The 13,943-nt window shown below is 31.4% G+C and overlaps 2 protein-coding genes across 4 annotated transcripts; one reads left to right on the top strand and one right to left on the bottom strand.

Moving 5' to 3' along the window:
* Nucleotides 1-212: 212 nt before the first annotated feature.
* On the bottom strand, nt 213-5,129 carry LOC134693652 (leucine-rich repeat-containing protein 42-like). Of its 2 annotated transcripts, none has more exons than XM_063554546.1 (6): nt 5,041-5,129; nt 2,816-3,251; nt 2,264-2,382; nt 1,615-1,703; nt 1,042-1,219; nt 213-626 (listed from the first exon to the last, which is right to left on the bottom strand). In XM_063554546.1, the coding sequence occupies exons 2-6, from the start codon at nt 3,214-3,216 to the stop codon at nt 298-300; spliced, it is 1,116 nt and encodes a 371-aa protein (XP_063410616.1). In that variant the 5' UTR covers nt 3,217-3,251; nt 5,041-5,129; the 3' UTR covers nt 213-297. The 2 variants fall into 2 exon arrangements, with proteins under 2 accessions (XP_063410616.1, XP_063410608.1); XM_063554538.1 differs by having other exon boundaries at nt 5,027-5,128.
* Nucleotides 5,130-5,311: 182 nt separating this feature from the next.
* On the top strand, nt 5,312-10,857 carry LOC134693664 (intraflagellar transport protein 25 homolog). 2 transcript variants are annotated; one of them, XR_010102431.1, is made up of 5 exons: nt 5,312-5,487; nt 6,866-6,972; nt 8,157-8,225; nt 9,250-9,625; nt 10,726-10,857. XR_010102431.1 is itself a non-coding variant. In XM_063554563.1 (4 exons), exons 1-4 carry the CDS (start codon nt 5,396-5,398, stop codon nt 9,396-9,398), a joined length of 417 nt encoding a protein of 138 aa, XP_063410633.1. In that variant the 5' UTR covers nt 5,312-5,395; the 3' UTR covers nt 9,399-10,857. The 2 variants fall into 2 exon arrangements, 1 of the variants encoding a protein (XP_063410633.1); XM_063554563.1 differs by having other exon boundaries at nt 9,250-10,857.
* Nucleotides 10,858-13,943: the final 3,086 nt, after the last annotated feature.

Here is a 13,943-nt window from a genome sequence, read left to right as displayed (position 1 = left end):
AAAATTTTAAACGTGATCTGCGTTTGGGAGTAATGCACATTGTTTATTAGTTCCAAAAAATTGTCTAGGAAGAGGCCAATTTTGGAATGTAAAGACAGACAAGGCATGGTAGGGTCATAAACATTACATATTACCAGAGAGACACAAACAAAGTGGTAAAAAAAATCTGTACATAATGATCATCAATTTCTTGGCTATATTATTAACAAATAAAATTTATAAATATTTATTAATTAAATTAGTTTTACAAATACTCTTCCACTCAGTTCTATTGCAATTAATATAATTTGTTGAGTTTTACCAAGCCCTAGATTTCAGGGCAGACTCGAGAGTCATCTTTTGGTCATTTTTTGTTGCATGAGCTGGGTTTCCATACATACTAAGCAAATCAGTGTCTGAATGGTCAATATCATCACTGTTATTATTTAACTGTTTTTGTTGTTTTAATTTGTTTTTGGAATGTTTATGTACATCACTACAATCTGTTTGTTTACTGTCGTCAGGAACTTCTACACTTGATATTTCTTGTCTGGTCAGATGCAGTCTGTATCCAGATACCGTTCTGATATCTTTTGACTCAGTGACAATCAATTTGTCTTCAGTACTTCTTTTTCTCTTCTTTGAATCTGAAATATTGCAGAAAAGAAATTACAACAGAATAAATGAAACTTGAGGCTCTAAAGAGCCTGTTTTGTTCACATTGATTTATGTTCAATGTCAAAATACATAGGAACTTCAAATCTGAATAGAATATCATATTATCACACAGAAACAAATTATACATTATATTTCTGCTCATATGTATCTTATACAAATCATCTCTTAAATATGATAGATGAAAAACAAAAATTGATAAATGTTTTAAGAAATAATGTCAATTCAAACTGTTCAGTTGATGTTGAATATGAGATTAGTAATTTTGTATTGTTTTCTTGCAGACTGGCCAGTTTTATAAGTTTATGCAAATATAACTAAAAAAAGTAAATAAATTTGTCTATATATATACAAATGATAGAGCAAAGAGTAAGACAAATAACTTACAGAAGTGTTGTGTCTTTGTAAGTTCCTTCTTCACTTTTACACAAGTTGCCTTATAAACAGCTGTTTTCATCCATTTCTGAACCACATCTGAAGCCCAACCTTCATTGAATATTTTCTTCAAGGTACCATCATCTTTTACTGGCTTAAATTTCCAGGTTTTAAGAAGCTCTGGATTCCCCTGTAGCAAATGACAAATTACAAGTCAGTATTGGAAAAGACTTTGAAGAAGCATGAAGAGGTAATAAAGAGCATGCATGTTCTCACAAGCTATAGACTACAAAATCTTGCCATGAAATCAAGATATTAGAAAATAAAACAATTGTCACCTTCCTTCTTTATTTACTAAAAATATGTTCTTAAAATTTTAGACTAAAGCATGCTAATGTGCCCAGAACCTTTATATAATGGAAACTTACCTTGACCACATGGGTGAGGAAATAATACCATGTTCTACTATGTCAAGTGGTTCTTTTTTTATACATTGTATTAACTATGTCAAACTGTCTTTGATGGACTTGTTTTATTCAAAACTATAATTCCTCATATGCAATTTCTACAAAGATCAGAACTTACTTTCACCTGTGTGGAAGTGACATCAATTTCTGTCAATTTAGAAAATGGATTTAAATACTTGAAAACTTTTCCTGTAACCTCCCAGTTATCTGTAAAAATAGCATTTACCCATCAATAATGTTGGTGAAATGACAAACTATTTTACATGTGAGATTTTTTATGTCAACATTATAACTTAATAATAACAATAATTATAGTCATGAAAAGGACAGAAAAAGCCTTCTGAACAAAAATTTCCAGGGGACTTTGAAATTAAGAAATATTGTAATTAAGAGTTCATTATATTACTACATACTTATGTCAGATCTGATTTTTTAAACATCCTTTGGGGTTAACACTGGTCAACATTGAAATAAGCCTAATAATATTAGAGACTATTTTAGAAAATTTCCACTTTGGAAAGAAAATACTATCAATCTTGTCACAATGTTCATTATTTTTGGTTACCTTTTAGCATTAACTGTACATTGTAACCTTGTAAAATTTGAATAAATATACCATTGTCTTAAGATCAACTGGTAGTGTACATGGTGTATTGGTGAGAATACAATGTATTTTCTTTTTTTAACAACTTAAAAAATTCGCATATAATTTTAAACAATTTTATTTTCATGTTTCAATTCTTATATAATTTGTTTCCTCTATTTACCAGATACATCCAGCTTAGTCAACCCTGCTGGTCCCTGGCCACACACTCTGTAAGGACAAGTCAATCTCTGGATCCCTTTATCAGATAAACTGTTGTCACTCAGACACAATATCTCTAACCTTCAAATAAATTGCAGGTACATATAATAATAAGTGTAATAATTTGAATGAAGTACAGTTAGTATTTGTATAAGAATTTAAATTCATGAATACAACATAGCTAATATGAAATTCAGAGAACTTTCATACAAATAATTTTCAACATAACATATGACTTTTTCATAATTTTTTTTAAAAGAAATGGTGGTTTCACTCTTAATATACATTTACTTCAATTTCCAAATTTCAATTAATAAGTAGACATTATAGTGACATATTTGTAGGGGATAAAGTATACCATAGATTGTAAACAGACAGTTTTACCGCAATGTCATTAGAACTGACCAAATGGATAAGGGGAGTTGAAAGTGTCTACTCATATGACATAAGCTTCTATGAACTCCATATATTTGCTGTCTAACTGCAGTTTTTTGGGGGGGGGAGGGAACCTTACCTCTGAAGTTGTCCCAAATCATTCAAGAAATCATGTTCATCTCCTAATTTACAACCAGTCAAATCTATTTCTCTAAGGGACGTCAACAAATTTAAACGATCCTGACAGAAATTAACTCCAAGGTATTGGTTACTGAGATTTAAACTTGAAATAATAAGGTCCTCATATACAGTAGTAAATACTGAAAGTGCATGAAAGCTGTTTTTGTCATCTAAATCAAACTTGTCTAAGGATTCTGCTTTTCTGAATATCTGTTCTGCTATCAAATCTGGCAATCCATAAAAAGAATCAACCTCACACAGATTGTCTGCTACATAATGTATGCACTGTGACAACAAACTTTCTGGCGTTCTTTGTCTTTCTTCAGAAATATCATGGGTCTTAAGTCTCTTCCCATTCATGTCATTTCAAAATAATAATTAACTATTCAAGTTACCTAAAAAGAGAAAATAGATACATTGTTAATCTATTTTTTCAGAATGTGTTACATGACAGAATTAAGGTTCCACCTTATGTCTGTTAGAACTTTCGCTAAATATATAGATCTATTGGGAACTTTCACCATATAATATCTTATCCATTGCTGGATACAATATTACATAATGAAAGTATCAGAACTTGTGTTGCATAATAAAATTACTATATATTTACAAAAATTATGTTAATCATGTGAACAAACAGAAATTTCATATCAATGATAACTATTAAAGTAATCAAACTGAATGTACATGGAAGTTCAATGTCTGGCTAAATAATTATTTTGTCAGGAATACCATTGTATAGAATTATTCTGAGTAACTCAGTTGAATCTTAATAGAATAATATTTATTCCAGGAAATTATTGCATGAAGAAGGAATAAATAGATTGTCATTGTATTATATGATTTAATTAAGTTTTCAAGAACTTTTGTTATCAACCATTTTGTTCTGTGCAGAATAAATATACAGTATGAACTACACTTAAAAAAAAAGATGTGAACCTGTAGTGTGTGAACTGAACCAACATTTGAACATGTAGGGTGCCAGTGTGAAAGGTCTGAACATGACTTTGGGGGAATGTATATAGGGTCTTTATGGGGTACCTTCATGACAAATAAAAATTATTACCAGTTGATGGGAACGGTCATGGCGGTAATTATTAGTTCTTGATGATAAAATGTACACTTGTTTTAAGACATGTTATTTTTTCAAGTTTTTCAAAAATTAACAATTTAAGGAATAATATTCGAGATCTGAAGAATCAAGATAAGGCTATTTTTACGAATCACACTAAAATTTTAACCATTTTGACACTAACAGAAGCAAAAAATGACCATTGGATTCATAATCGATTGTTAAGAGCATTTTTAATACCCTATTATTAATAGGAGCAAACAACATTTTGGCTAATCTGAGATTACTCAGGTTGGGGACAACCCACCAAATGGGGAACTGTTCTCCAAATGAGTAACAATCCCTCATTTGAGTAATCATTTCATAGTGATAAAAACTAAACTTTCTAAGAATGGGTCTTTTAAGGTAAAATGGCACAAATTTATGGAAAATGGAACAATTAACTTCTCCCAATTTTTATTATGGGTTTTGAAAAAGTAAGAAGCCTTGAAAAAAGTTAAATTTTCTGATTTTTCATAGGCTTGTATCTTCTCAGTAAATCAAGATAAGGATAATCATCTTTTGGAAAAGTTGCTGCATTTTTCATGAATATATGTGCCATTTTAAGAAAAAAAGACTCAGTTTAGATAATTTTGTTTTTAGCACTACCAAATGATAGTCCTATAACATATGACCTCGGAGGCTTTATTCACTATTTACATTTGCTGTTCTTATATTTTCTTTTTACTATCAATGTGCCATTAGACAAAAAATAAAAAATGAAAATATCAGCATGAAAACGTTAAATAGTGAATATATAATGCGAAGGCATATATTATAGAATTATACCAAATGATTACTCAAATGAGGGATTGTTACTCATTTGGTGGGTTGTCCCCAACCTGTTACTCTGACGTCCAACAGCTATTTTGCCAGACAAGCTGGGGCCGTGTTATTTCATTAACATTTTGTACAAGTACATGTACGTATGATGTAACTTGTGTTATTTCATAAACATTTTGTTTTGATTTTTAAATAGTCAAAGTTTTGAATTCCTCTAAGGAAATAACTTGTATATTTAAATGTTTTTGTGTCACCCTTTAAAAGGGCTTTTTTCACCTTTGGTAGCTTACAAGTTCTCATTCATAAACAAAAAGGTAGCCTATGAAGTGATTTGGAATTTGGCGGGGAAAGTTTCCGAACGGATTTCAAAAAGGCGGCTATCATTTCCGATCAAAAATTTAACCACAGTCAATTACTTTTATTGTTGTTCTGGATTTTTCTGCCTTTGATAATAAACATTATTATATCTTATTGATATATGAATTATTTCCGCCGTATTTTTCTATATTTAATAAATATATGTTATTTTACAATATCATCTCTCTCAGTTGGTTAGGTCGGGATGAAAAGACTTGATTTACGATAACAACCGTACACATTCATTCCGAACGCACAGCCCTAACATTCCATCCTCAACAGTTAAAAATGTTTGATGTTGCCTTAAAATCTGCTGGTGCCCAGGTTGTTTTAGCAACTTCAAGTGATGATAAATATCCTCCTGAAAATATTATAGACGGGTAATCTTAAATTTAAACCACTGAGTTCACTGCATTATAACAGAAAACTGTAAACACTCATCACAGGAGTTTGAAATCCTATCAATAACCGGGGTAAAAATATACCAAACTCGACTATTACAGACACTTAATTATTGTTTCTCTCTCAAATCAAAAACAAAGGAAATACTTTTTGCATTGTATCACAAGGTACCAATTTACGTTGTGTGGTCCTCATTTCCTGTGTGAAAATATAATGCATATTTTATTTTGTTTTCTGAAACAATAGATATAGGAAGATGTGGTGTGAGTGCCAATGAGACAAATAACAATTTAAAAAGTAAACCATTATAGGTTAAAGTACAGCCTTCAACACAGAGCCTTGGCTCACACCGAACAACAAGCTATAAAGGGCTCCAAAATTACTAGTGTAAAACCATTTAAACGGGAAAACCAACCGTCTTATCTATATAAACAAAACAGGAAACGAGAAACACGTATATATTACATAAACAAACGACAAATACTGTACATCAGATTCCTGACTTAGGACAGGTGCAAATAGTCTGAATAGACAGTGTCCACAATCCTCAATCTTAAGGCCTGTTGCCCAGTATTGACACAAATTGTCTCAATGTGATTTTTTTTCTCTTTCAAGTTTCGTGCGTTTAATCAATTTTTCTTCTCTGCATAAATATAGGGTATACACTGGTTAAGATTGGGATTGAGAAACAGCAGTATCAATTCTGCCGTTTTTGTCCCATGTAAGATCATGTAATGCGCCACTGTTTGTAACTAAGTTTCCCATTTCTTGTCCTGTACATGTATTATAACAGTATATGCATATTAATTTGCTTCTAGACAATTTTTACATTAAGACGCCAATCATCATCATCATCTCTTTGACAAATGGCAGTTGTATCTGACAATATGTGTATTACTAATACATTTACCACTTCATTAGAAAGGCTTGATAACTGACATTAGGGCATGGCTAAAGGTAGATGTGACAAATTACATAGATCACTGTTAGAACACACTTTAAAACTGTGACATTATTTGTCCATTTACCCAGTTATTGACCAGGAAGGAACTGATTTTTGTCATGCCTAGAGCACAAATTGCATAAAGCAAGACAACAATAGGGATTATGATCCAGAAATGGCATAAGCTGTTTGTATAAATAACATTTCAAGGGATAAAAGACCATTCCTTGTATAAATGTACTAATGCCTTACGTATATGTTACAAAGTTTAATGAATACACTATTATCATAACATGCATCCTACAGTTCCATACACAAATATAAACCTACATTCATGACATTATACATTATTGATTATCCATTATTGTGTCCAACCAAGTCATTTGATTCTTTTAAAAAATCATTTATTTTAGGGATTCAGAAACTTTCTGGACAACAACAGGGTTATTTCCACAGGAGTTTGTCATAAAATTCACATCAATGATGAACATGTCGAAAGTAGAATTAGCTTCATGTAATGGTAAGTTTATATAAATATTGAAAAAAATATTGAAAGTTTTATTTCATACCAAAAGAACTTTTAAAGTTAAAGACTTGATAATGTGTACTTAAGTATGTACCATGTTTACAGTAACTAGAAAAATGAACTTAAGAACAACTGATATGTAGAAATTGTATGTTAGCTAGTATTGCACAATATAATTCTTATTTTAATCATATGAACAGTCAAAGCAAAATTATCTGGTTATTTAGTGTAGAAAATGTTGAGTTACTTAAAATAATATGTAATTTTATATACAAACATCTTCCTTAGTGGAGATTAGTTAAAGGAGATCTATGTGTGTATATACATTTGATTGGACATAGAAAATTATATTCATCTGAATATCACAAACATACTAGCCGATTAAAAAAATAAATAAAATTGTTAAGATATATTATTTATTCAAATGTTCTCTTATATCCTTGAGGCATCGTCCCCTGGTATCAACTGCATTCAAGTTACCTATGATGCTTCCTTGTTTGCTTTTGATACAGGTAGGAAAGAGACATTTACACACATTTTACATGCCTATGGCCCATAAGGTATCGCCCCCTGGTGTCAGCTGCCTTTAGGAAACCATAATGCTTTCCTATTTGCTGCTGACACAGGATGAGTCATGGACATGTTTAATTTCTACTTTCTTTTTGGCTAATTATTATATATTTAATTGATCCAACTTTTTGTGTACTATACATATGTGGATATCTATTTTTCTTTTTTTCTTTTTGGGCTACTTGTTTGTTATCTATATCAACCACACTTGCAATAAAATGCATTAGTATTAAAAAAAAACATACTATAGATTCTTTATCTACGTATTCTTTAAGAACTTAAATAGTTCTCGTTTAACTTTTTTTTTTTTTTTTATCTCATTGTTTGTATTGTATTATGAAGAAAATTATTGATGTTGTAATGTTTATGCCCTTTGGGGCCCATAATTGGAAAATAAAATATCTTATCTTATCTTATGTAGTCAAAAGCAAGATAATATCTTTTTTTTTCTATATTTACCATGTTTACAACAACTACAATAAAAGTACTCAATTTGTGTCTCAATCCAACAGTTAATATCATTGAATTAGAAACTCTTTTAAGATAACATGAAATACTTTTTCATTATACGAAGGTATTTTAATACAAGAATATTATTTTTATTTTAGTTAGAAGATTGATCTTAGAGAAAAGTATGGACAGTGAACCTTTAAATTTTGAACCAATAAAAGAAATAGGTATGTTTTATATATTAGTCCCCTACAAACTAAGTCGAAGAGGAATATAGGTTTGCGCTCTGTCTGTTTGTCAGTCGGCAAATCAGTTTTTCACACTTTTTTCTTCATGCATGAAGATATGGATAAGATATTTGGTGTTTTCTTTAATCATGACGAGTTACAGATCAGGTTCCTATTTGTTCACTCAACTAATCAGTTTTACACACTTTTTTGTCATGCTTCAGCTTGAACATATTGACCAGATATTTGTTATATATAGTTTACACCATGACAAGTTATAAATCAAGTTGGCATTTTGTCCACCACAAAGAATTTTTTACTGGTAGGGGACTATGAATTGCCATGCAGTACTCTCAGAATGTTTATTGTTGTATGCAGATTTTGACATAATCCTAGATAGTGGTAAAACACTGTAAGAGCAAACATTTCAAATATAAAAAAAACATTACAGAGGGTAATTCAAACTCAAAGATACACATCCATTAAAGAACAAAAGGCCAGCAAAATAGTCATAACAAACCCATGATTATGTTTAAACATCAAGAGTTAAAAATACACTATTCGTTTAAATTTTTCTTTATTGAAATTTCAGATTTTTTTTAGTACATGTACTGTAATATAAATAGAAAATTGACAGACCAAATAGCAATTTTACTAGCTATCTGTTAACATTGAACAATGAACACATAACTCTAAAAAGTTACTCTCTGGGATATTTAAAGATTTTTCCTAATTCTCAGACTCTAGACACATATGGAAACTGACTGATCTTTGTTTGTTTTATGATAACATAACACACATTAAAAAGTCTTGCTTAAAATAGAAATAACATTGCATGCATTTCTGATTGTAACTTCGGGTACTTTATAGTCATCAGTGTCAATGAAGCTGTTTTTAGTGGTGAAAATATACTTTATACAAATAGTTACTGCAGTTTTCATATTAGAAATTTTCAAGCAAATAAGTATTCATTCTTTCAAGTCAGTATCAGGATGATAAAGGATATTTTTTTTCTATTTTTCAGAGATGAATTCTCATGATGGTCAACTACAGTCAGAAGAGATAAATCTAGGCAATGTACAGGCACAACATTTACGTGTTGTAATAGATTCAGCATATGACCATTTTGCAGCTGTTTATAGACTTCATGTAGACGGAACAGCAGCACATTGATATAATTACTCTGTCATTTTGAACTTTAACATTCCGTCCATGGTGTAATAATAATATTTATGTATAAAAATTAAAAATTGTTATATATGTTCATTCTTGTTCTGGTTTTATTGGAATTATTCTTGGTTTCAATAAGGAAAGAGAAAATACACATTTTTGATTTAATAATAAGATTAAAAGTTTGATTAGGAACTTCTTGTGATGGATCGTTGATATTTAATATTGAGGTGTAGAGCTCCAGATAAGCTGCGTATTTGCGTGATCACGCAATACAAATAATAGAAATCCCAATGCAATTGCCCATTGCTGGGTTATGTCCTTTCATTCTAAAAATAGATCCCTGAATATCAAGTAGCTGAAATGGGTCCCTGTTGGAATTTTCCCTTGCTCAATGGGTACACATGTTTTTGAAATCATTTCGATCTTCTCGGCTTTAATCCAATTAGCGTGTGTCATGTTGTCATATTTTTTTGAATTGCTCTAGATTTATCATAACATACATTGAATTAAAATGAAAGTGAAATTGAATAGAAGCATGTTTTCAGCTTCTTTTGAATAGCTAAGGGAAAGATATGATGATAACAGCACTCATCCAGTGTTTTAAGGAAGCGTCCGTCGAACACATGGGCGTGTTTGCGTACCGTAACGGGAACATTGCTAATAAACATGGGACTTAGTCAAAAACTGAATCAGTTGCCGTTGGAAAATTTGAAAGGCCAAATCAATTATGAAATGATATGAAATTGGAAACCAAAAATTCTAACCAGGGATAACTTAACCCAGATTTATGTAAATTGAATTAAACAAAAACATTCAAGTATTATTAGAGTTTATATACTCTTTTTTTTCGTTTTACGGTTAATGAGTGAATACACACAGCCTATAGGCACTCCTCTCAGAATTTTTATATAAAGGTAAATAAGAGAAAAAAAGATTTGAGACGAGTGCCTGGGAATACACATATCCATTATTTACAGTTTACATAAGTTGTGAGAAAATACAAAACTGACAGAAGGTTTTAAACGGGACACACATTAAACCTCCTCAGTGAATTAAGAAAATAAAACAGCTATAGCACATATTATTCAAAGATAGAAACAAATTTAAATGGAAAAACATCCGGGGTTGATATTGCCTAAATATTCAATAGTGTGTTGATGAAAAAACCCAATACATTAAGGGGCTTGGTGGTGAAAAACCCAATTTGATATTAACTTGAGGGGTGAATTGGAATTGATAATGCAATTAAAAATCTTTATCACCCAATTACATAAGAAACTGGTGGGTAAAAACCCCAATTTGTGAATTCTTATCTGGAGCTCTGGAGGTGCATTACTACCAGTACACATCAATTGATTACATATTTAATTTCGATTAATTTTGCTAAAGTTAGTTTGAAGGGACCATTTGTGATAGATAATTGATAATTTGTATAAAGTGGCATTGCTATCTGTACATAGTTAGACTACTATTTTGAAGCCCTACAAATGGTCCATTGACTTTGGATTAATTAACTATTTTCCATGTTAAGTTTTCTGCGCAAGTTAGTTTGATAGGATCTATTTGTTGAGACAATTTTTACTGTATATATCTGCCATATTTTTCCTGGTATAAACATAGATAAAAAAATACAAAGGGTATACATTAATGAAACATCAATCCAACAATAGAAATGAAACCAAAAAGGCAAATATATTTAGATATCAGCTTACAGCATTCAACATAAGATAGGTTTATTTACAATATTTCTAGCTCTAAATTGCTGAGTAAACAAAATTGTGAAAACCTTTAATATTGGCCATCAACACGATGGACACCAAATTCAACAAAATGACAAACCACATTGACATAACAACCAACAAACCCTTGCCATGTTCCACCAGACACACTATCAAGTAGCATCGCCATGGTCAAACCACTATTTGAGATCTCAACCTCTCCTCCACACTAGTGCACCAGCAAAAGATATGACGAGAAATCTACAACAAGAGTCAGTAAATGTAAGCATTTAACCCTATATGATAATACTTAAACATCAACACAAACAGAACAATGATTGACTAGAGCTATCTGCATAGTGGGTCATTCATTTTATATAACTATTGACTCTGCTGATGTGTCAATTTCACAGAATTATACATGCTCTTCAACAAAGTATAAAGGTTTGTTTACTTTAAATTTAGAAATTATCTGCACACTAGGTTTTGTTAACATAAGATCTCTATAAAGACCAGTTGTGCTCAAACACAAATAAATATTATAGGGGTCAGGGTCAGAGTGACCTGATTTTGGTGCTTCGCAAATCTCAATACCATTATGCATCTGCAAGCAAAGTTTTGTCAATCTTAGTGCTACAATATAAAATTCATGCTCTGTACACAAATAGGACAATGTATTACTAACATAGCTGTCAAGGTCAGAGTGACATGACTGATATATGATAAACCCCATCTAATGTTGCGTCAGCTTCACAGTTGTGATACAAAAGTTTTGAGCCATCGAACAAGGTTTTACAACTATAGGGGTCAAAGTTCAATGACCTGACACCTGACTTTGACATAATTATTATGACCAACATCCAACCCATGCTGCAAATGCATACCTAGGTTGTTTAATCAAAGTTTTAGTTCTAAAGTTAAAAACTGAACACTGAAGCTATAATTTCACTCTTATATTGTTGGCTGCACTTCTTAAAAGATCTTTGACAGCAACGTCAACAGAACAAAAAGACACAATAGTGTGCAATGCCTAAAACAAGCTACTTGTTTTTAAGTAAAAAACCAAACGAAAAATACAAATCTTGCTTTGCTTTATAAATAAAGGAAATTGAGGTTCGTCAGGAAAAAAAATCCACAGGTGTAACAGTTGAACAATTATAAATTACCAAGAGTAATATAGTCATACCTTTACCACTATAAGCCAAAACATTTAAAATCCGGTAAAATGATGAAAATGAGCATTGCAAGCATTGTTTTTTTAGCTCACCGGGCCCGAAGGGCCACGTGAGCTTTTCTCATCACTTGGCGTCCGGCGTTAACTTTTACAAAAATCTTCTCCTCTGAAACTACTAGGCCTAATTTAACCAAACTTGGCCACAATCATCATTGATGTATCTAGTTTAAAAATTGAGTTTTTTGACTCGGCTAACCAACCAAGACGGCCGCCATGGCTAAAAATAGAACATAGGGGTAAAATGCAGTTTTTGGCTTATAACTCAAAGACCAAAGCATTTAGAGCAAATCTGACATGGGGTAAAATTGTTCATCAGGTGAAGATCTATCTGCCCTGAAATTTGCAGATGAATCAAACAACCCATTGTTGGGTAGCTGCCCCTAAATTGGTAATTTTAAGGAAATTTTACTGTTTTTGGTTATTATCTTGAAGATTATTATAGATGGAGATAAACTGTAAACAGCAATAATGTTAAGCAAAGTAAGATTTACAAATAAGTCAACCTGACCAAAATGGTCAGTTGACCCCTTTAGGAGTTATTGCCCTTTATAGGCAATTTTTAACCATTTTTCGTAAATCTCCATGATCTTTTACAAAAATCTTCTCCTCTGAAACTACCGGGCCAAATTAACAGAAACTTGGCCACAATCATCATTGATGTATCTAATTTAAAAATTGTGTTTTTTGACCCGGCCAATCAAGATGGCAGCCACGGATAAAAATAGAACATGGAGGTTAAATGCAGTTTTTGGTTATTACTCAAAAACCAAAGCATTTAGAGCAAATCTGACATGGGGTAAAATTGTTTATCAGGTTAAGATCTATCTGCCCTGATATTTTCATATGAATCGGACAACCCGTTGTTGGGTTGCTGCCCCTGAATTTGTAGTTTTGATGAAATTTTGCTGTTTTTGGTTATTATCTTGAATATTATTATAGATGGAGATAAACTGTAAACAGCAATAATGTATAGCAATTTAAGACTCAAAAATAAGTCAAAATGACCAAAATGGTCAATTGACCCCCTAAGAAGTTATTGTCCTTTATAATCAATTTTAAACAATTTTCATAAAATTTGTAAATTTTTACTAAAATTTTCCACTGAAACTACACGGACAAGTTCATTATAGAAAGAGATAATTGTAAGCAGCAAGCAATTTTGTCATGAACTGTCTGCTTCCTTTGTTTAATTCACATATGCCAAGGCGAGCGACACTGGCTCTTTAGAGCCTCTAGTTTTACTATGTGTAATAAATAATGAAAATGGTGTAGATATTTGTTAATTTATCTTATTATGTTGCCATCAGTTATGATGTTTCCTGTAACAAAAATAAGTTAACCATATTTCCCTTATAATGCTACCGGTATAGTTTCTACAATTATTATCATTAACCCACACAACGAAGTCGATTTGTTTTGCTTGTGACGAAAGTCGCAGTATGAAAGACATTGGTATTACCAGGAACATACATATTCCAAGGTATTCTATCCAGCGGTGGCAGAGGCGTTAACTTTTTGTTTAGAGCTTTATATTCTAAAAGCTAGAAGATCTGGATGCTTCATATTTTGCCTGCAGGTACCTTAACTTACGAA

The sequence above is a fragment of the Mytilus trossulus genome, chromosome 1 (genome assembly GCF_036588685.1).
Source record: "Mytilus trossulus isolate FHL-02 chromosome 1, PNRI_Mtr1.1.1.hap1, whole genome shotgun sequence".
NCBI classification, from domain to species: domain Eukaryota; kingdom Metazoa; phylum Mollusca; class Bivalvia; order Mytilida; family Mytilidae; genus Mytilus; species Mytilus trossulus.
The sequence above is the reverse complement of the archived record's forward strand: the minus strand, read 5'-3'. Positions and strand labels throughout refer to the sequence as shown.